Source organism: Aphelocoma coerulescens, chromosome 2 (assembly GCF_041296385.1).
Source record: "Aphelocoma coerulescens isolate FSJ_1873_10779 chromosome 2, UR_Acoe_1.0, whole genome shotgun sequence".
NCBI lineage: Eukaryota > Metazoa > Chordata > Aves > Passeriformes > Corvidae > Aphelocoma > Aphelocoma coerulescens.
In genome coordinates, this window is record NC_091015.1 from 127037936 (window position 1) to 127052977 (window position 15042).

Sequence of the window (15042 nt, forward strand, 5' to 3'; positions counted from 1 at the left end):
GGGTAAAGAAGGCTGGTTTATCAGTTTCCTGTCTAACAACTAACTCTGCCAGGCTACATCTGCATCACTGAGCTGATGTGTGTTTCCAAAAATTTAAAGCATGCTTTGCCTGGATCCCATGTATCTCAACAAAGCATACATCAGCCTTTTCCACTTCTTCTGAGAGCAGCCTGGAGTAGGGAGTGGTGAAAAGAACCCTCTAGCTCTCCACTGTGATCCTGATCTGGGTCATGTACCTGAGGATTCAACCTGCAGTACACCAGAGTAGCCATAACTGTTTGTGCTGCAGGATAAGTTAATGTTTCCATACGTGTAACTTGTGTTCTTTGTTTTAAATGAAAGACATCTCCTGATCTTTTGCTGATGATGGACCAGAAACTTGTGTGTGTGTGTGTGCGTGTGTGTGTGAGTTATTCATCATGTCACTGTGTGATACTTGCTGCACAGAGCAGACTGATGGAGAATTAAGTATATCAAGGCTTGACAAAATGCTACAGTATTGCAGTTCACAGTTTCTTTTCACTGAGTCATTTAATAAAAATAAGATTTCATGATGAAGACTGACACGAGTACACCTACAGCCACCAGTATAACTGATACTAGAGGGTTTAGAATTGCAGTATTTCCATTTTCTGTCTTTAAATAATTAGGTTTTTTTCAAATCTTAATGGTGAATTTTCTGAATTGAGATATTAAGATTTGTAATTTTTTTAAGTGAAGCTATACACACATAAATATACAGAAACATCAACAATTTTATACAGGATTTTTCCTAGCTATCCTTTAGTATGTTTCCCAGGACTGAGCGAGATATATAGACTTAAAACTGGTGACTTGTTCAGCATTGTCTTAGTTCCTTGAGAAACACTTGGTGTTATTCAAGCAGCATAAAATCTTCAGATGTGTAGAAGCTGCAAAAGCAGGACAGTGCAAAGGAATACTGAAATTCTGCCTTTCTAGAACCTCACATCACTACACATGGCACAAAAAGGGTTGTGTCTGTCTGAAACACAGAAGGTTAGAAATAAAGAACAAATACTTTTTGATACTCTTCACTTAAGACTAAGAGTAGAGCATCATGTCTTGGCTTGTGTCCTTCTCCAGCTATTTATCTTTAGAAGGAGAGCTAATCCTCTGGGAAAACACCTTTAGCACTTCTCTCTTTCTGGTATGTTGGGTGATGATCATCACAGTTAGTCAAGCCCAACTGTATGTATAATTTTTTCCTTTTTCTTTTGAATGGATTTATAGTTAAATGCTGTTAAAAATCTGAAGAATTTCAGACTAAAAGAAAAATCGGAACCAGCCCAAGTGGTCCAAGCACTACTATTTCCTGCAAAGAGCATGTGTGTATTCATGCATGCACACTACAGAAAGAAAGCAAGCAATGATACCCCATTAATGTACAGATGGAAGTTTATATTGATTTCGGCAAAGACCAGAACATAATGGTAACATGAATAACAGATAATAGCATCTGGCACTTTTAACATTTTTAAGCCCTGAAATCTTTGGAGAACTGACAGTTGAACTAACTGACAGCTCTAGTTATTTCTCAGCGCTTTCCTTTTGGAGAGATTTTGAGCTTTTTCCAAATTCACTTTTTTTTTTTTAAGGGGGCATCTGGACAGGCTATTTTGCTGAGAGAGAGAGACACAATATTTTCTGGAAATTACCACCAAAATTAAGCAACTGTTGTGCATATGAACCAGATAACAATGAATTAGAAATAGATATAATCAGTCATTTTCTTTGCATAGGGATAACTGCCAGTCTTTGATTTTGAAAACAGAGCCTCTGGCCCTGACATCACTGGACATATCAAGGCTTCCTGGGATGGCAAAATCTCACAGCAGAGATCTGGGGCCAGATCCTCAATTAGGGATGAAATGCACAGTGTCAAAGCACCGAGTGCAAGGGGCACCAGCACCTGAGTGCATTGGACCATTATGCCCTGTTGGGTAGTTTAGTTGCCTTAAACTCCCTGTGCTGGAAAGGGACAGGGAAACATCCAGACACTCATCAGAGCCTTGTGAAAGTCAGGCAGGGATTGAGGGAGATGTGGAGGTACTCCTGTCTTGGCTCTTTTGCTGAGCTGTGATGGCAGCAGGGAGGAGGAGTGACATGACAGGTCCCCTGACAGGTCTGTGGCACCTCTTGATCTCAGCAGCAAGGCAGTCCTCTCAAAGCTGGATACACTTGCTCATCGCGCAGCATGAATGGGGAAGGGCCTGAGCCCTCAGCCTCCTGCCTCATGTCAAACCCACTCCAAAACCCTGGTACACAGATTGTTCTGTCATTGGTGAGGTAAGGACCATCATTAGCCCCAAAGAGGAGACTGCAAAGGGTTCAAGACAAACCAGCCTCCAAGAAATGCAAGCTTTTTCAGTGGACACATTGCAACAGACTACCCAGTGTTGACAGATTTTTTCCTTACACAACTGAATTATCTTTTAATTCCGGGTGGTTTTTGAATTGGAGGCCTGGATCCTCTAACCTCAATCATAAATAGCTTTTCCCCAACTCTGTCTTCTTGAAGTGTCAGATTTGATGTTTGAAAAAAAGTTAATTTCATAATAAATATAATGGTCAAATTCTATTATTTGATATATAAAAACAAACAGGGAGTTAATTGTATAAAATTGTCCAACTGGGGCATCTTTTAGTCTGTTTCTGAAAGTTGTAACATAAGCTTTTATCTAATCAGCCTTTCAAAGATCTGTTGGTCCCTTCCTGATTTTAAGAAAAATGAAAGCAGTCCATATTCTGAAAGTCAGGCTCAAGAGAAAAAAATAAATTTGAAGTTACTGGCAAAGTAGAAGAATAAGAAGGAAAGGCCATAGTAGACTATGCTGCCTTGTTGTCAAGAGCAGACATGAAAGAGCAAAACTGAAACAAAACCAGAATCAAGACAATTACTGAGTTGGAGGTGACACTCTAGAAGACTGGCTGCAGAAGTTGCAAGCTGGAGATCTAAGACTCTCTGGCGGAAATTTCTTTCAGTATACAAAGTAAAAAGTTTTCCAATGAAAGAATACTACAGGCAAGGTTTTAAGCATGTGTTTAAATGCTTACATAGCAAGTTATCTAGAAGATATCTATCTTCTATCTGAAGAGATGGTATGGAAAAATTGCTTTTAGTTTCAGCATGAAAGAATTGTCTTCGTTTGATTTTATTTGTTGGGGTTATTTTTGCTTTGTTTTTCTTTTTTCCCTGGTGATTGCTAGTCCATTTGGGTGTCTGTGTTACAGGACTGAGCATTAGGAACAAAATTTAAAAAGCAGTCTCTAATGATGGATACCTTTGTTTCCCTTATCTTAGAGACTTACAGACATTAACAAGTAGGCTCTGAAAGCAAGATTTTTCAAAGTGAGTAATGGGTTTTTCTTATATCACATCCAAGAGACCATTAAAACTAGCTCAATGTTCACAAGCCTCTACCTGTGGAAACTGATTCCCTTTAAACTGCACTAGGTGATCCCAAAGACTATTATATGGTCTCTCATGCAAGGGAAAAAGTCACTCAGAAACTGAAAAAATACCTCTTTTTCTTCTTCTTTCCTGCCATGGGTCTTGCTGTAGTTGATTGGTGTATCCCAGCCTTCCTGTTCACAAAGTGCCTGGTAGAAGGCTGCATTTACCAGGATGCTGCTTGCTTTGAAAGGAGAAGAGGAAGGAGTGGGAAGTGCTGTGCTGGAAGAAGTGAGAGGCATAACTTTGTCTTGGCTTCGATTCTTTTTCATGCTCAAATCCAGAGTGCCATTTTCATCCACTTCTATCTCAGCTCCCTGACATGCAACAGGAAATAGAGACACGTTTAGATATGGACATGGTAAGGCTGTAAAATAACCATGTGGTGCTTTTAAAGGATAAATATAAATGCACGCTTTTATTTAAATTTATCTGAATCTAAACCCAGCTTTTCGATTTATGTCAGTTAATGTCCAACTCTTAGGCAGACTTAAGAGTAGCCTCAGTAATGGTATCCCTGCATCTCAGCTTAAACATAGTAAGCGGAATTTAAATAAGATGCCTCTAAACCATAACCTATACACCCTAAATCTAGTTTTATTTAAACAAAGTTTAGCTTTAAATCTTCTTGATCTTTTCACTCTTACAGAGAACTATGACCCCAATTCACAGTTAAAAGTATTAATGCATTGTTTAGGTCATCCCACAGCATTACTATCGCATATCCTCCCTTCCCCCCACACCCTGGAAACATTATAACATCTGCATCATGGGGGAGGAGAAGGAGGGGGAAAGAAATACATCTAAAAGTAGCACAGTGGGAGAAATTTTCACTAGGGTTTTCTACATCACTTGAAATGACAAACTGCTTTTATCATAATTTGACTAGGCCACTAAGGCATAAGTCTGCACTGACACCACTAGACTGAGAGCTACAGGAGGATCTTGAGGAGGTTCTCCCTGATGCAGACATTCTGCCTGAGTTAACAAAGCCTTTTCTTCCTGGGAAGAACAGCAAAGAGCAGCCTCTAATTGCAGAGGTGTGTGCAGACTGGGGAGAGACCCAACCTCTCCTTCCAGTCTGGGAAAAGCTCTCCTGCTCACAAAAAGGGGCAAATGCTGCTTGGCTGTACAGGAACAAAGGAAGGAAACTTCACTGTGTTGCCTTATGCTGTTTGATCACAGAAAAAGAGGACAAACTCCTCTTCTTGCAATGATAAAAAGCTGATGAAAGTACAACATATTAGTGTAAGCAACAATTTCTCCCTTGTGCTTGATATGCTATGCTGAATATTGACATATTTTCTGTATAGGCATGAATCAAAGACTAATCCTTGCAATTGCCAACGTTTACTGAAGTCAAGTAGGGGAAGAGATGAAAGGTGGCTTCTAGAGGACTATTCAGTAGTTGCCCTGAGTAAAGTGGAGAATATTCAAAGACTATGGAGATAAATAGCAATGTCAGAGATCTACACCAAGAATACCGTAATTAACACTGCTCGTTGTCTTCCTGTTATTGTCATCACTTTTATTTTTAATTTGCATCACCACAAAGATTGGATAACACTTGGGAATTTGGGGTAGATGTCTTTGGTGCTGTGTAACTGTAGGAGACAGTTGTATAAAACAAGATTTCCTACCTTGAGTAATATAATAGGAAATTCACAGTGTAAGTGAATCACCTAGATGTGTTGTAAATGGAAAAGAGATGGGTATGTCCAGTGGGCAAGTTTTTCTGTCTTTCTTAGACCTCTTCCTCAGGAAGACACTGGCAGAATGAGTCCCTTTGTCTTTCTTCCCATTAAATATTGCTGGAGTTTGATGGTTAGTCAACCATTTAATTGTTAAAGATAGGGCAATGAAACTTATCCTCTTTGGAGGATCTTAAGAAGAGTTGTGGTAAACAGGGAGTTCTTCCCCTGGGCTGAAAGTGTGGCATGGCCACCCTGGTTGGACTGAGCTTCCTTCATGCAGCCTTGTCTTCTACCACTGCCAGCGATGGCTCATTTAAAGGTAAAATGTGATTAATTAAATCTTCTGAATAAGAAGGAAAATATTGGTAGAAGATGACAATTTAGGGCCTGACAATTTCTCTTCACTCAGCCAGCATGGTTCCTTTTTGCATCCATGAGCCTGACACAGATGCCCACCTAGACTGAAGCACCACCAAGCCATCTGCTTGTCCCTGGTTCAGAAACTCAGGCACCTCTTACGTTTGCTTCTCCCACATAGCTAAGTTCACATTTTCAATCATACAGCTTAAAGAGAGAGATGTTTTATTATATTTATGGGAAGTAAATACACTTCTAATATGTTCATACTAAGACGCTTTGGTTATATCTTTCTGCCCCTTTTTAGTAAATAGTTTAATCTCCTGTGATAGTTTTAAGCCCTGAATTTGACAGTGCAGCTTATCCTGGATAATAACTTAGTAACCACAACATCTTATGCCATCTGTATAATATCAAATACATTTTTATACCGGCATTAATAAACCTTAGTTAGAAAAATCCAAGATATTAACTATATCAGTGCCAAGCACACACTCCAGGATCTGACAATATAACTCTGCCATGATCGCCCCAGTGTTTTTTGGCTTCATAGTTGATATGTAACTATAGCAATGAAACAGAGCTACAGTAATCAAGTTTAATGACCAATGTAAAGTAAAATGCTAAACATTGTAGTTGCTGACATTTTTCATAATAAAAAAACTTGGGTTAAGTCTGCACAACCAACATTCACATAAAATTCCAGACCTCTGTGACAGATGGCTTAGGAAAGGAAGCCATGTGACTGGGCTGCAGTAGTTTTATAGTGCAAAACCCATAAATAGTGCAGATTCTCTGTCACTGACAAAATATCAACTACTCAGAAGGCAACAGCAACAACAAAAAGGACCAAAAACAATCAAGGTCCCCTTCTCAATGCAACTTGACATAGAATAATATCAGAAAATCATTCTCTCTGAGAAAGAGATACCAATAGCCTCCACAAGGAGCTCTGAATAATAAGCAGAAAATTAACCAACACAAATATTTAAAGCTTCCTCAACACTTGCCTGAAATCATGTAGAAGTTGGGTTGTCCAACACGTACCTAATTCTGATCAGGGAAGGCTGGGTTGTGTGTTTGTGAAGTAGCGTGCAGATGGGGTTTAAGTGAGCTCACAGATGCACACAACAATTAAATAAAGTCATGGGAAAAAATATCCCCCTTTACTCATTGCAGGATGGATCCCACGTTTACAGCATGGCTTTTTATTCAGAATGGTATAAAAGAGGTATTGCTTTGGTGCCTTTCTAGCAAACTCCAAATGGCAGAGCGAAAAGAGGGAAGTCAGAGTTATTGCTCCAGTTTGCATTCCTACTCTGATCCCACCCTCCTCTCAATATGTCTCCTTTGCTTGCTTTACTGCATTTATTTTTACATTAATTATAAAATGGAACTAAAAAGACAAAAATGGCAAATGGGAAAAAATGCTAGAGTAGTGCTCTGACATCCTGACAGAAAATGGCACTTACTATGCTTAGCTCAGGCTTGTAAAGGCTGTGTTCTCCTCATTGAAGGCAAGATCTTATTACTGTTGACTCTAGTGCATGTGTGAACAGGCCTATATTTATCCATTTATCATGACATATTTAAAATATAGCTACCAAAACAATGTAAACTGTTCAGATTATTCCTTAGAACTGTAAACAAAACAAAGATGCAAATGCACCTTTTTATTTCCTAACTTATATTTGTTTTAAGCTGTGTAAATCTTTGCAGCCTGATTTTGATCTTACTCACATTTACATTTACACTGGTGTAAACCAGGAAAATATGCACTGAAGCAATGAAGAAAAATCAATGAGCATGAGAGGATACACACAGCAATTAAATTCAAGTTGCTTCTTACCTACTACCTCATCAGTGACAGTCTAATCCCCCCCTCCATGTTTTACAAGCAGCTGGAAAAGGATTCCAGAATAAAAAATGAAAGAAAAGTGATAGGATCACATTTTCTTAATTCCAGTAGCTATTCAGTGAAAAGATAAGGTACAAATAGTACTTTATTACCAAAAAATGAAGACTAATATAAATACATAAACCAAAAAAAGCTAGTCTGTATAGTCTCCAACTGTGTTGTACCATAAAGTCAATCTTTTTCAACCCCCTTTATCTTATGACATAAATATTTGGGAATATTTTCTAGTACTTAATTAGCTCTTGTCCTTAGAATTGAATTACAATAGCTAGGACAATAAAGGATGTTAGTTTTTTGTGTCAAATTTCTCCTGCATTTTTTCATATGCAGGAGAAATTTTTCATATGGTCCATCTGATCCCTCACAATATTTAATACTCTCCAGTGTGCCTCCAGTAATGATTACAAGTTAAGCTTTATCCCAGCTGGATCAGAAAGAGTAAATTATTGTGTCTGCATGGATCTTATTTCAAACCTGTGACATCAGGGAGATTGTGTCATGACATATAAGGGAATTCATGTATTCTTTGGTTGGCATCAGCCATGGAACTTAATGCTAAACAAGTCCAAAGAAACAACATGATCAATGATTTTGCATTCCCCCTAGCAGTTCACTCTGGTTTGGAAAGCTCAAAAGAGCTCTGAAGTTCTGGTATTGGGAGTAAACGAGACTCGTATCTTGCCATGTGTATGAATAATATTCTTAAAGCAAGTCCATCCAAAAGAATACAATCTTTTCCATTCCCAGCCAACAAAAACACAGGCACCTCGTCCTCAATTCTTCACACTTGGATTTAAGCAATGGAGTACTTCTGCAGAAAATTAAAATATTAATTTGGATCAAAATGAGAAAACTTGTAACAGCCCAACACCATCTGAAACAAAAATGGAGTCACAATTTGAGCCCAGAGCTGTTCATAAATTAAAAAAAGCTAGCCAAGAAGGTACTCAGAGAGCAATATGCACAGGATGGTACCTAGCGATACGCTTGGATGATTTTTCATCCTGTATTTAGGCTTTAAGGTATTTGTAATAAAGTACTGCCTGACAAACATGCTGAGTGCTAACTACATTTTTTAAATAATAGATGTCATTTTCACCATCATCAATATCCAAGAATGGAGAGATGACTTAGTTTTGTTCTAAACCAGAATTTGAACTTTAATCATTTTTAGCAAGTGTGATTTTTTTTGTTTGTTTGGTTGTTTTTTTTTGTTGTGGTTTTTTTTTTGTTTGTTTTGTTTGTTTGTTTTGGTTTGGTTTTGGTTTTTTTTGTTTTCTTTCAAGGCATAGTGTGCATATGCCATTTTGTTTAAACAGGTGGGAAAAACACCAAAACATTCAACAAAATGTTTGGCAAGCAGTAGTGACGAGGATACAGATAAACTATTGCTTGCAGCTACCTCACTGAGACGTGTGTGGTGAGGGCTGTAAACAGGGGAGATCCCTGGAAGTTATGATGCTGTGGATTCTTACACAGTGCTAGAAACTGCAGGCTAAGCCTCCTAGGGGAACCCTTCTGGTGACTTCAAAGGGAGCTGAATGAAGCTGCATAAACTGCAAATCAAATTCAGACAGGAGACTGGCTTGGGGTACTGACTGCATGAGAATTGGCTGGTTGGGATAATATTCAAGGGAAGATTTTACTGCAGTCCCAGGCTGAATGGCTCAGATGGTGCAACATTAATGTGGTATTAATTATTTTTGAAAACTATATCATCAAGGTATGTGATGATCTTAGTATTTTGTATGCAATTGATAGATAATTCATAGAGAAGGTTTAAGATTCATTTGACTGCTCATTTAAAATAAATGTATTCTTTTAATGGCTTAACTTTTAAATTAACATTTTTAAACTTGGGATTTTTGTCAGATCACCTGGTGCAGTAGGTCTCTTTGGAAGTTTTTCTTACCAATGGTACTGTTAATGTGTAATAGGACTTCTCTATCCTTGCTACACTTGTCTTTCTCTTTTGTTGTCTTGGACTCTCCCTTTTGAACTGATATGTAGAGAATGAGAGATACATATTTGAATGTCCATTAAATTATTGAAATTTGGAACTATTTTATAAAATACATTTACTTTTTCATTTAAGTGTTACCTGTATATACAGGGAAGTGGTGAATATTCAGGGTAAACCATCCAACTCTTCCTAAGAGAGGGAAAATGCTTTGGGGGGCAAGAAATAAAATTTAAAAGGCAGAAAGAAAAAAAAAATGCTTGGGAACACAGTTGTGCTAAAAAGCATTTTGTTGTTTTCCCACTTGTTTAAGCAAGGCGACATATGCATGCCTTGAGCAAATACAAGAAAATGCCACTTACTTGAAATGTTTGAACTTTAAAGTTCTGCCTTTAAAACTTGGAAGCACAATATTTTTACATCTCTGACAAGTGTACTACTGGCAAAGTATTTCCAGCAAGCCTAGGAAGTCCTCTGCAGTCTCACATATCCTTGCTCTATCACCACACAGCCTCCCATCTGTAAAGAACCAAGCCTTGAATTGCCGGGAGGCTACCTGATGCTCAGGGAAGAGCAAACACCTTTACCTGTCAGGAGCTTTGATCTGCTAAAGTATGGACGAGGCTAATTAGGTTTTCTTAGGAAAAGGAACAAAATGATGTGTCAAGGGGCAGGCCTGAAATGCTTGATAATGTGGGGCTCTGAATACAGCCACTCCACACAGGTATTTTCAAACCTGTGGAATGTGTGTGCTCCTGAGTAGAAAAAGGAAATCATTAACTCTGTAGTAATCCATTGCATTATTTGAGTTCAAATACAGATAAAGCCTCAAGAGGGAGGTTTTTATAATCTAAAATTTTGTAAGATATTCTAGCAATTAAACATTTACATTTGTTACCACAACCAGCCACAAAACAAGTCAGAAACACTGATAAATAGTTAGTAGTCTCTTTTAAAATAGCCTTATTTTATTGTTTCATATTTTAAAATTAGAAAGGGTCTTCATCGAAGAGAGTCTGGCAACTTAATTCCACAATTTTTTTGGTTTGAATCCTGTATGATCAAAGTAATAAATATCCAAAACCAAATAAAAATATGTTTTGTGTACTTTTGGACACCAAATCCGTTTGGGGCTTACTTGTCTGTGTTCTGGCCAGAAGCTAATTCTGATTCTTCTGTCAGATGTTTTGTATCAGTATGCCCTCCAGAAAGTCTGGCAGAAGTGGAGGCAGGCAGATAGCAAGGTAGGCAGGTGATTTTCTTTTAGGCTGGATTCCTGGCTGTGAAAAAGGAGTAAGCTATGTGCCCCAAGTGCCCCTCTGTACCATTACTATTCAGTTCACTTCCATTCAATCCTTCCCCATGATTTGGCAACTGTGAAGCAGGTACATAGGAGAAAATCTTTGGGTTATGTCTGGTCCCTTTACTGCTCTTCTCTGGCAACAAAGGTCTATTGCTGAGGTCAGCCAAAGGCTGCTGCTGCAATTTAATCCAATCATTGGCATCAGTTTCCATTTCCCTACTAGAAGAAGTCTCTGTTCAAGACTGATGGAAGGAGGTTTTTTGCAGCAGATATCAAGGCTTGATCCGTCATTAGGAAAGGTTCTATGAGCAATCTTTGGAACAGATAATGTCTGAGTTACAGGCAATGCATGTGGACATACTCTAAAAAGTTTACCCTGTGGCATTTCCCAACATTGATTTTAATGTCAAAAACTTCCCACATGAGTAGAAATCAAAAGCAGCAAAGTAGGGGATACCACTCTGCAAAGGCACAAGGCTCAGAATACCTAACAAGGTGTTATGCTGGTGGCAAAATTAATTGTTCCACTCAAAAAATAATAGCTAACCTCCTAGCAATGGCGAATGAAATCTCAACCAAAATGTAGATCAACAGCTGTGGAAGCCACCTCTAGCCAGACTGAGCCTTGTGAGGTTCAGATAAGGGAGAGATAAGGTAGAGTGACACTGACTTGCAGAAAAAATAGTCATCTGTCTTTTGGAGCAAACATCACGAGTCAGAGTCCCACAGCAGAAGCACACCTGCTATGCTGTGTCTTGACAAACGCACCTCTTTTCTCTCCCCAGTGATTTCTCCTCAGGTTCTTGTAATGACTCCCTCATCTACAAGGAGCTTTCAAAAGTTTCATGGCAGTGGAACATGTGTGACTTTAATGCAAATAATAAACAGTGCTCCCACACCATTGTCATCAGAAGAAAATCTTGTCTATTTTCATCAGAATTATGATACTATGTAATGGCACAGAAAATAAGGCTCATAGCTCACACAGCACCATTTGTAAATCATAAAGATCTGTGAGGAAACGAAGAGCAGAAACCAAAACACGAAAGCCACACAAACATCTACAAAATTAGGCAGCTTTCCATTATGACAGACTTGCCCAAATTATCTATCTGCAAACGCAGTGGGCCTGATTCTCTACTCTTGCCAGCAGAAAGGGGAATTTTACCAAAGTCAGTTGTTATTCCCCCCCTCTTCACCTTGCCAAACTGTTAGGAGCTCCAAACACAACAGACTCCATAGGTAGTTCTGTTCCATTGCTAGCAAAATATCACCTTGATTAATCATACTATTTTTATATTTTTTTTTAATCAGTCTCCAAAATGATCACTAATGGCAGGTTTCAGAGGGGGAAAAATTCCCTCTTAAAACAGATCTTACTCATTATCCACCACAGATTGTTGTTGGATTTCAAATAACCTTTATCTTTTTTCCTCCCAGAAAACTCCCCCCTTGTAATTACAGCTCAATTATGAAAAGAATTAAAAACATAATTCCTACTATTTATTTAGTTTTATCAGAACTGGTCACTACATTACTGTTTCCTTTCTCTGCCTCTCTTCAAAAGAGCATGCAAACAGAAGCCTTCTTTTGGGGGATTTAATGCAGTCATGCTAACATGAAAGACAGTTTATTCGCACAGTTCAGTAGCTAGCACACCCTCCAGGTTCTTGGACTACCCTACCTTGGCAGACAGACTCTGTGGTTTGTTGGAGAGGATCTCTGCTGCTTCCCTGCAGCGGGTGGAAAGGTTCAGGATAGCAGCAGCTGCTGCTATGTGGGTGTCTTCACTACATTGACCGTAGCTATAAGAGTTGGCATGGCAAGGGCTCTGTGTGTGGGCGCTAGCACTAGGCAGTCGATTAGAAAATTTCACTGGATTTGAAAAATGCTTTGCTGTTGAAGAGAGATTTGATTAGCAATTGCATGTATGAAATTTTTCCCATTAAATAGTTTTGCTTCTCAGACTAAAATTTCAGACATAAAAAATATTCAAAGATTACATTTAAAACAATCCATTTCCTATTGCCAGTAAGGGCTTGCAGTGAAAATGGCTTCAGAAACACAATAATTTAATTTTTCCTTGAGAAATACACATCTGTCAACAAACCTTCTGAGATTTTTACTCATCTTTTACTTATCCTTAACCCAGACATTGAAAGCAGTGATGTCCAAGGAAAGACTGAACACGCATTAATGTGTTACCCATCGTGGTTTGACCACTCCAGTGGGCAAATGCAATCGTAAATGTATTCTTATAAAGGCTTCCTCTTGGAGCTCTGTTGTGCAAAAAACCAACAGTGACTTGTCCAGTCTTAGCTAAAACAGCACTGCTTACCCTACTTAGATAAATAAGTTTGTTATTTAAATAGCTTTGCTGATGTGACTAAGGAGCACAAAACCAGGCTCTTGAATGAAGCAATCAGATAAAAACATTACCTGTAAGGACCATTCAGTACTGATTTTGTGGAAATATTTAGAAATTTAAGTCTATCCTTTAGTCAATTAAAAAAAACCAATGGCAATGAACATTCATATGATCTTGTTTTACAGTCTTTTTTTGGCTATATTTGGGATAATACACAGATTTATTAGGCACTGTAAGGTCAGTTGAGAATGAAATACAAACAGGTGAACAGAAAAGCACTTTCACAGACAAAAGCAGTGTTTGTGGTTCTTTGTTTTCTTCTTCATCATCAGCATTTATTCTAAAGCTCTTAGAGAGAACTCTGCTCTCTCTTCTGGATTTTGGAGCTTGAGATGGGATAAAGTGTTGCAGGGAGAACACAACACCATGATTTCAGCTGTAAGGAAGCAATAATCACTTCTTTTGTCTGCAGCCCTCACAGTGTCCTACAAAGATAAACTAAGCAAAATCCAATTTCTCAGCCTACACCCAGATACATCAAGAACATTTCTGTGTACGGCCATCTGCTCGCTCCCTAAAGATCTGAGCCCCAAGGCTCTGGATCCCTTTGGATGTAGGGCTTTGGCTGAGTGCTTTTTAATGCTAAGAGCTACACAAGGCATAGGACGACTCATCTTCCCTGAAACTTGGGATGCTCTAAAAGAAATGTTTGTTTATGTGCTTTGACTGGAGCTGAATGCTACATTCCATTTCTCTAAACACTGGAGGCATCTCAGTAGAGCAATACATGAAAGCCTCATGATTCAGTCCTCCCTTTCTCTAGTGAAAATTAAAAGGGATTTATCTACCCTGCTGTAATACTGTAGCACAAACAAGACAGTCTACATTTTATCAGTTGCTACAATGAAATTTAAATTGTGTTTAAAGACCAGAAAGTGCATTTTTCATTGCCTATCCTAAAAGATAAAAAAACAACCAACAAACCAACAAAAAACCCCCAGGCTATAAAGGGTGCATGTTTTGCTAACAAAACAAGTTTGCAAGTGCAGAATCCACAGAGGGCTAATGATGGGCTTTTGGCTGGCTATATATTTACATAGGACTCTGAACCCATCACTACATCATCAGCTTCTTATTGCCAACTTTTGTATACCTGAATAGTTAAATCACTCACCAGCTCTTTTACTTTCACCTTCCATTAAAATAATAGCTGCACATTGCAATCTTTGCAAGAACAACAGGCTGTAAACTTCAGCTCTGATACACTTCATACATAAATTGCATATATGTGTATTTGCATTTGTATAAAAACATTTCAATCATTTTTTCCTTGAAATGAACCTGTGAAATAGACATACATCTGTGCAAAGAGACAGCTAATAGGGAATATTCAATTTTAGAAACAAAATTGGAAAATCTGCCACCCAAGAAGGCAGCAATGCATATATTTGCTTTCATTTAAGCAAGCCTATTTTCTAGGTCAGATAAATATCTACTTTTCATTTGCAATTTTAAATAGAGTATTTTATATATATACACAAAAGATAGATACCTACAAACATACATGTGTGTTTTTGTGTACTCAGATGCATACACAAATAAATATAAAAACATACAAATTTTATAAATATATAAAATATATATAATATTTTATAATATTAGAGGTATATTAGACTATAATTAACTTATGTGTGAATTTATTCGTTAATAAAATTTTTTGCTTTTCTGTTCACCTTACTATGCATGTTCTTCTTTGTTGGGGTAAGTGGGACGAAATTTGTTTTCCTATTTTGTTGTCCTTGACTAATATTTTTGTCATTAAAAAAACAAAAGCTAACTTAAGAGTCTTTTTTCACATTGTTCTGGAGCTATTTTCTTCTGAACCCAATTTCAGTGCAATGAAACATTTCTTTTCTATTTCCCTCATGACAACAGAATTATTTGTTTCTTTAAACTAAAGAATATTCTAT

The 15042-nt window shown here is 37.9% G+C and overlaps 1 protein-coding gene across 4 annotated transcripts in view; it reads right to left on the reverse strand.

Moving 5' to 3' along the window:
• The window catches only part of ST18 (ST18 C2H2C-type zinc finger transcription factor), a 48592-nt gene that overhangs the window by 20040 nt on the left and 13510 nt on the right, over positions 1–15042 (reverse strand). For 2 of the 4 annotated variants that reach the window (XM_069005960.1, XM_069005961.1), the window contains 2 exons: positions 12389–12600; positions 3544–3789 (listed from right to left, as the gene is read on the reverse strand). In XM_069005960.1, the coding sequence (XP_068862061.1) occupies positions 3544–3789; positions 12389–12600 (458 nt within the window). The remainder of the gene's footprint in view (positions 1–3543; positions 3790–12388; positions 12601–15042) is intronic. The other 2 variants (XM_069005964.1, XM_069005962.1) reach the window with 1 other exon arrangement.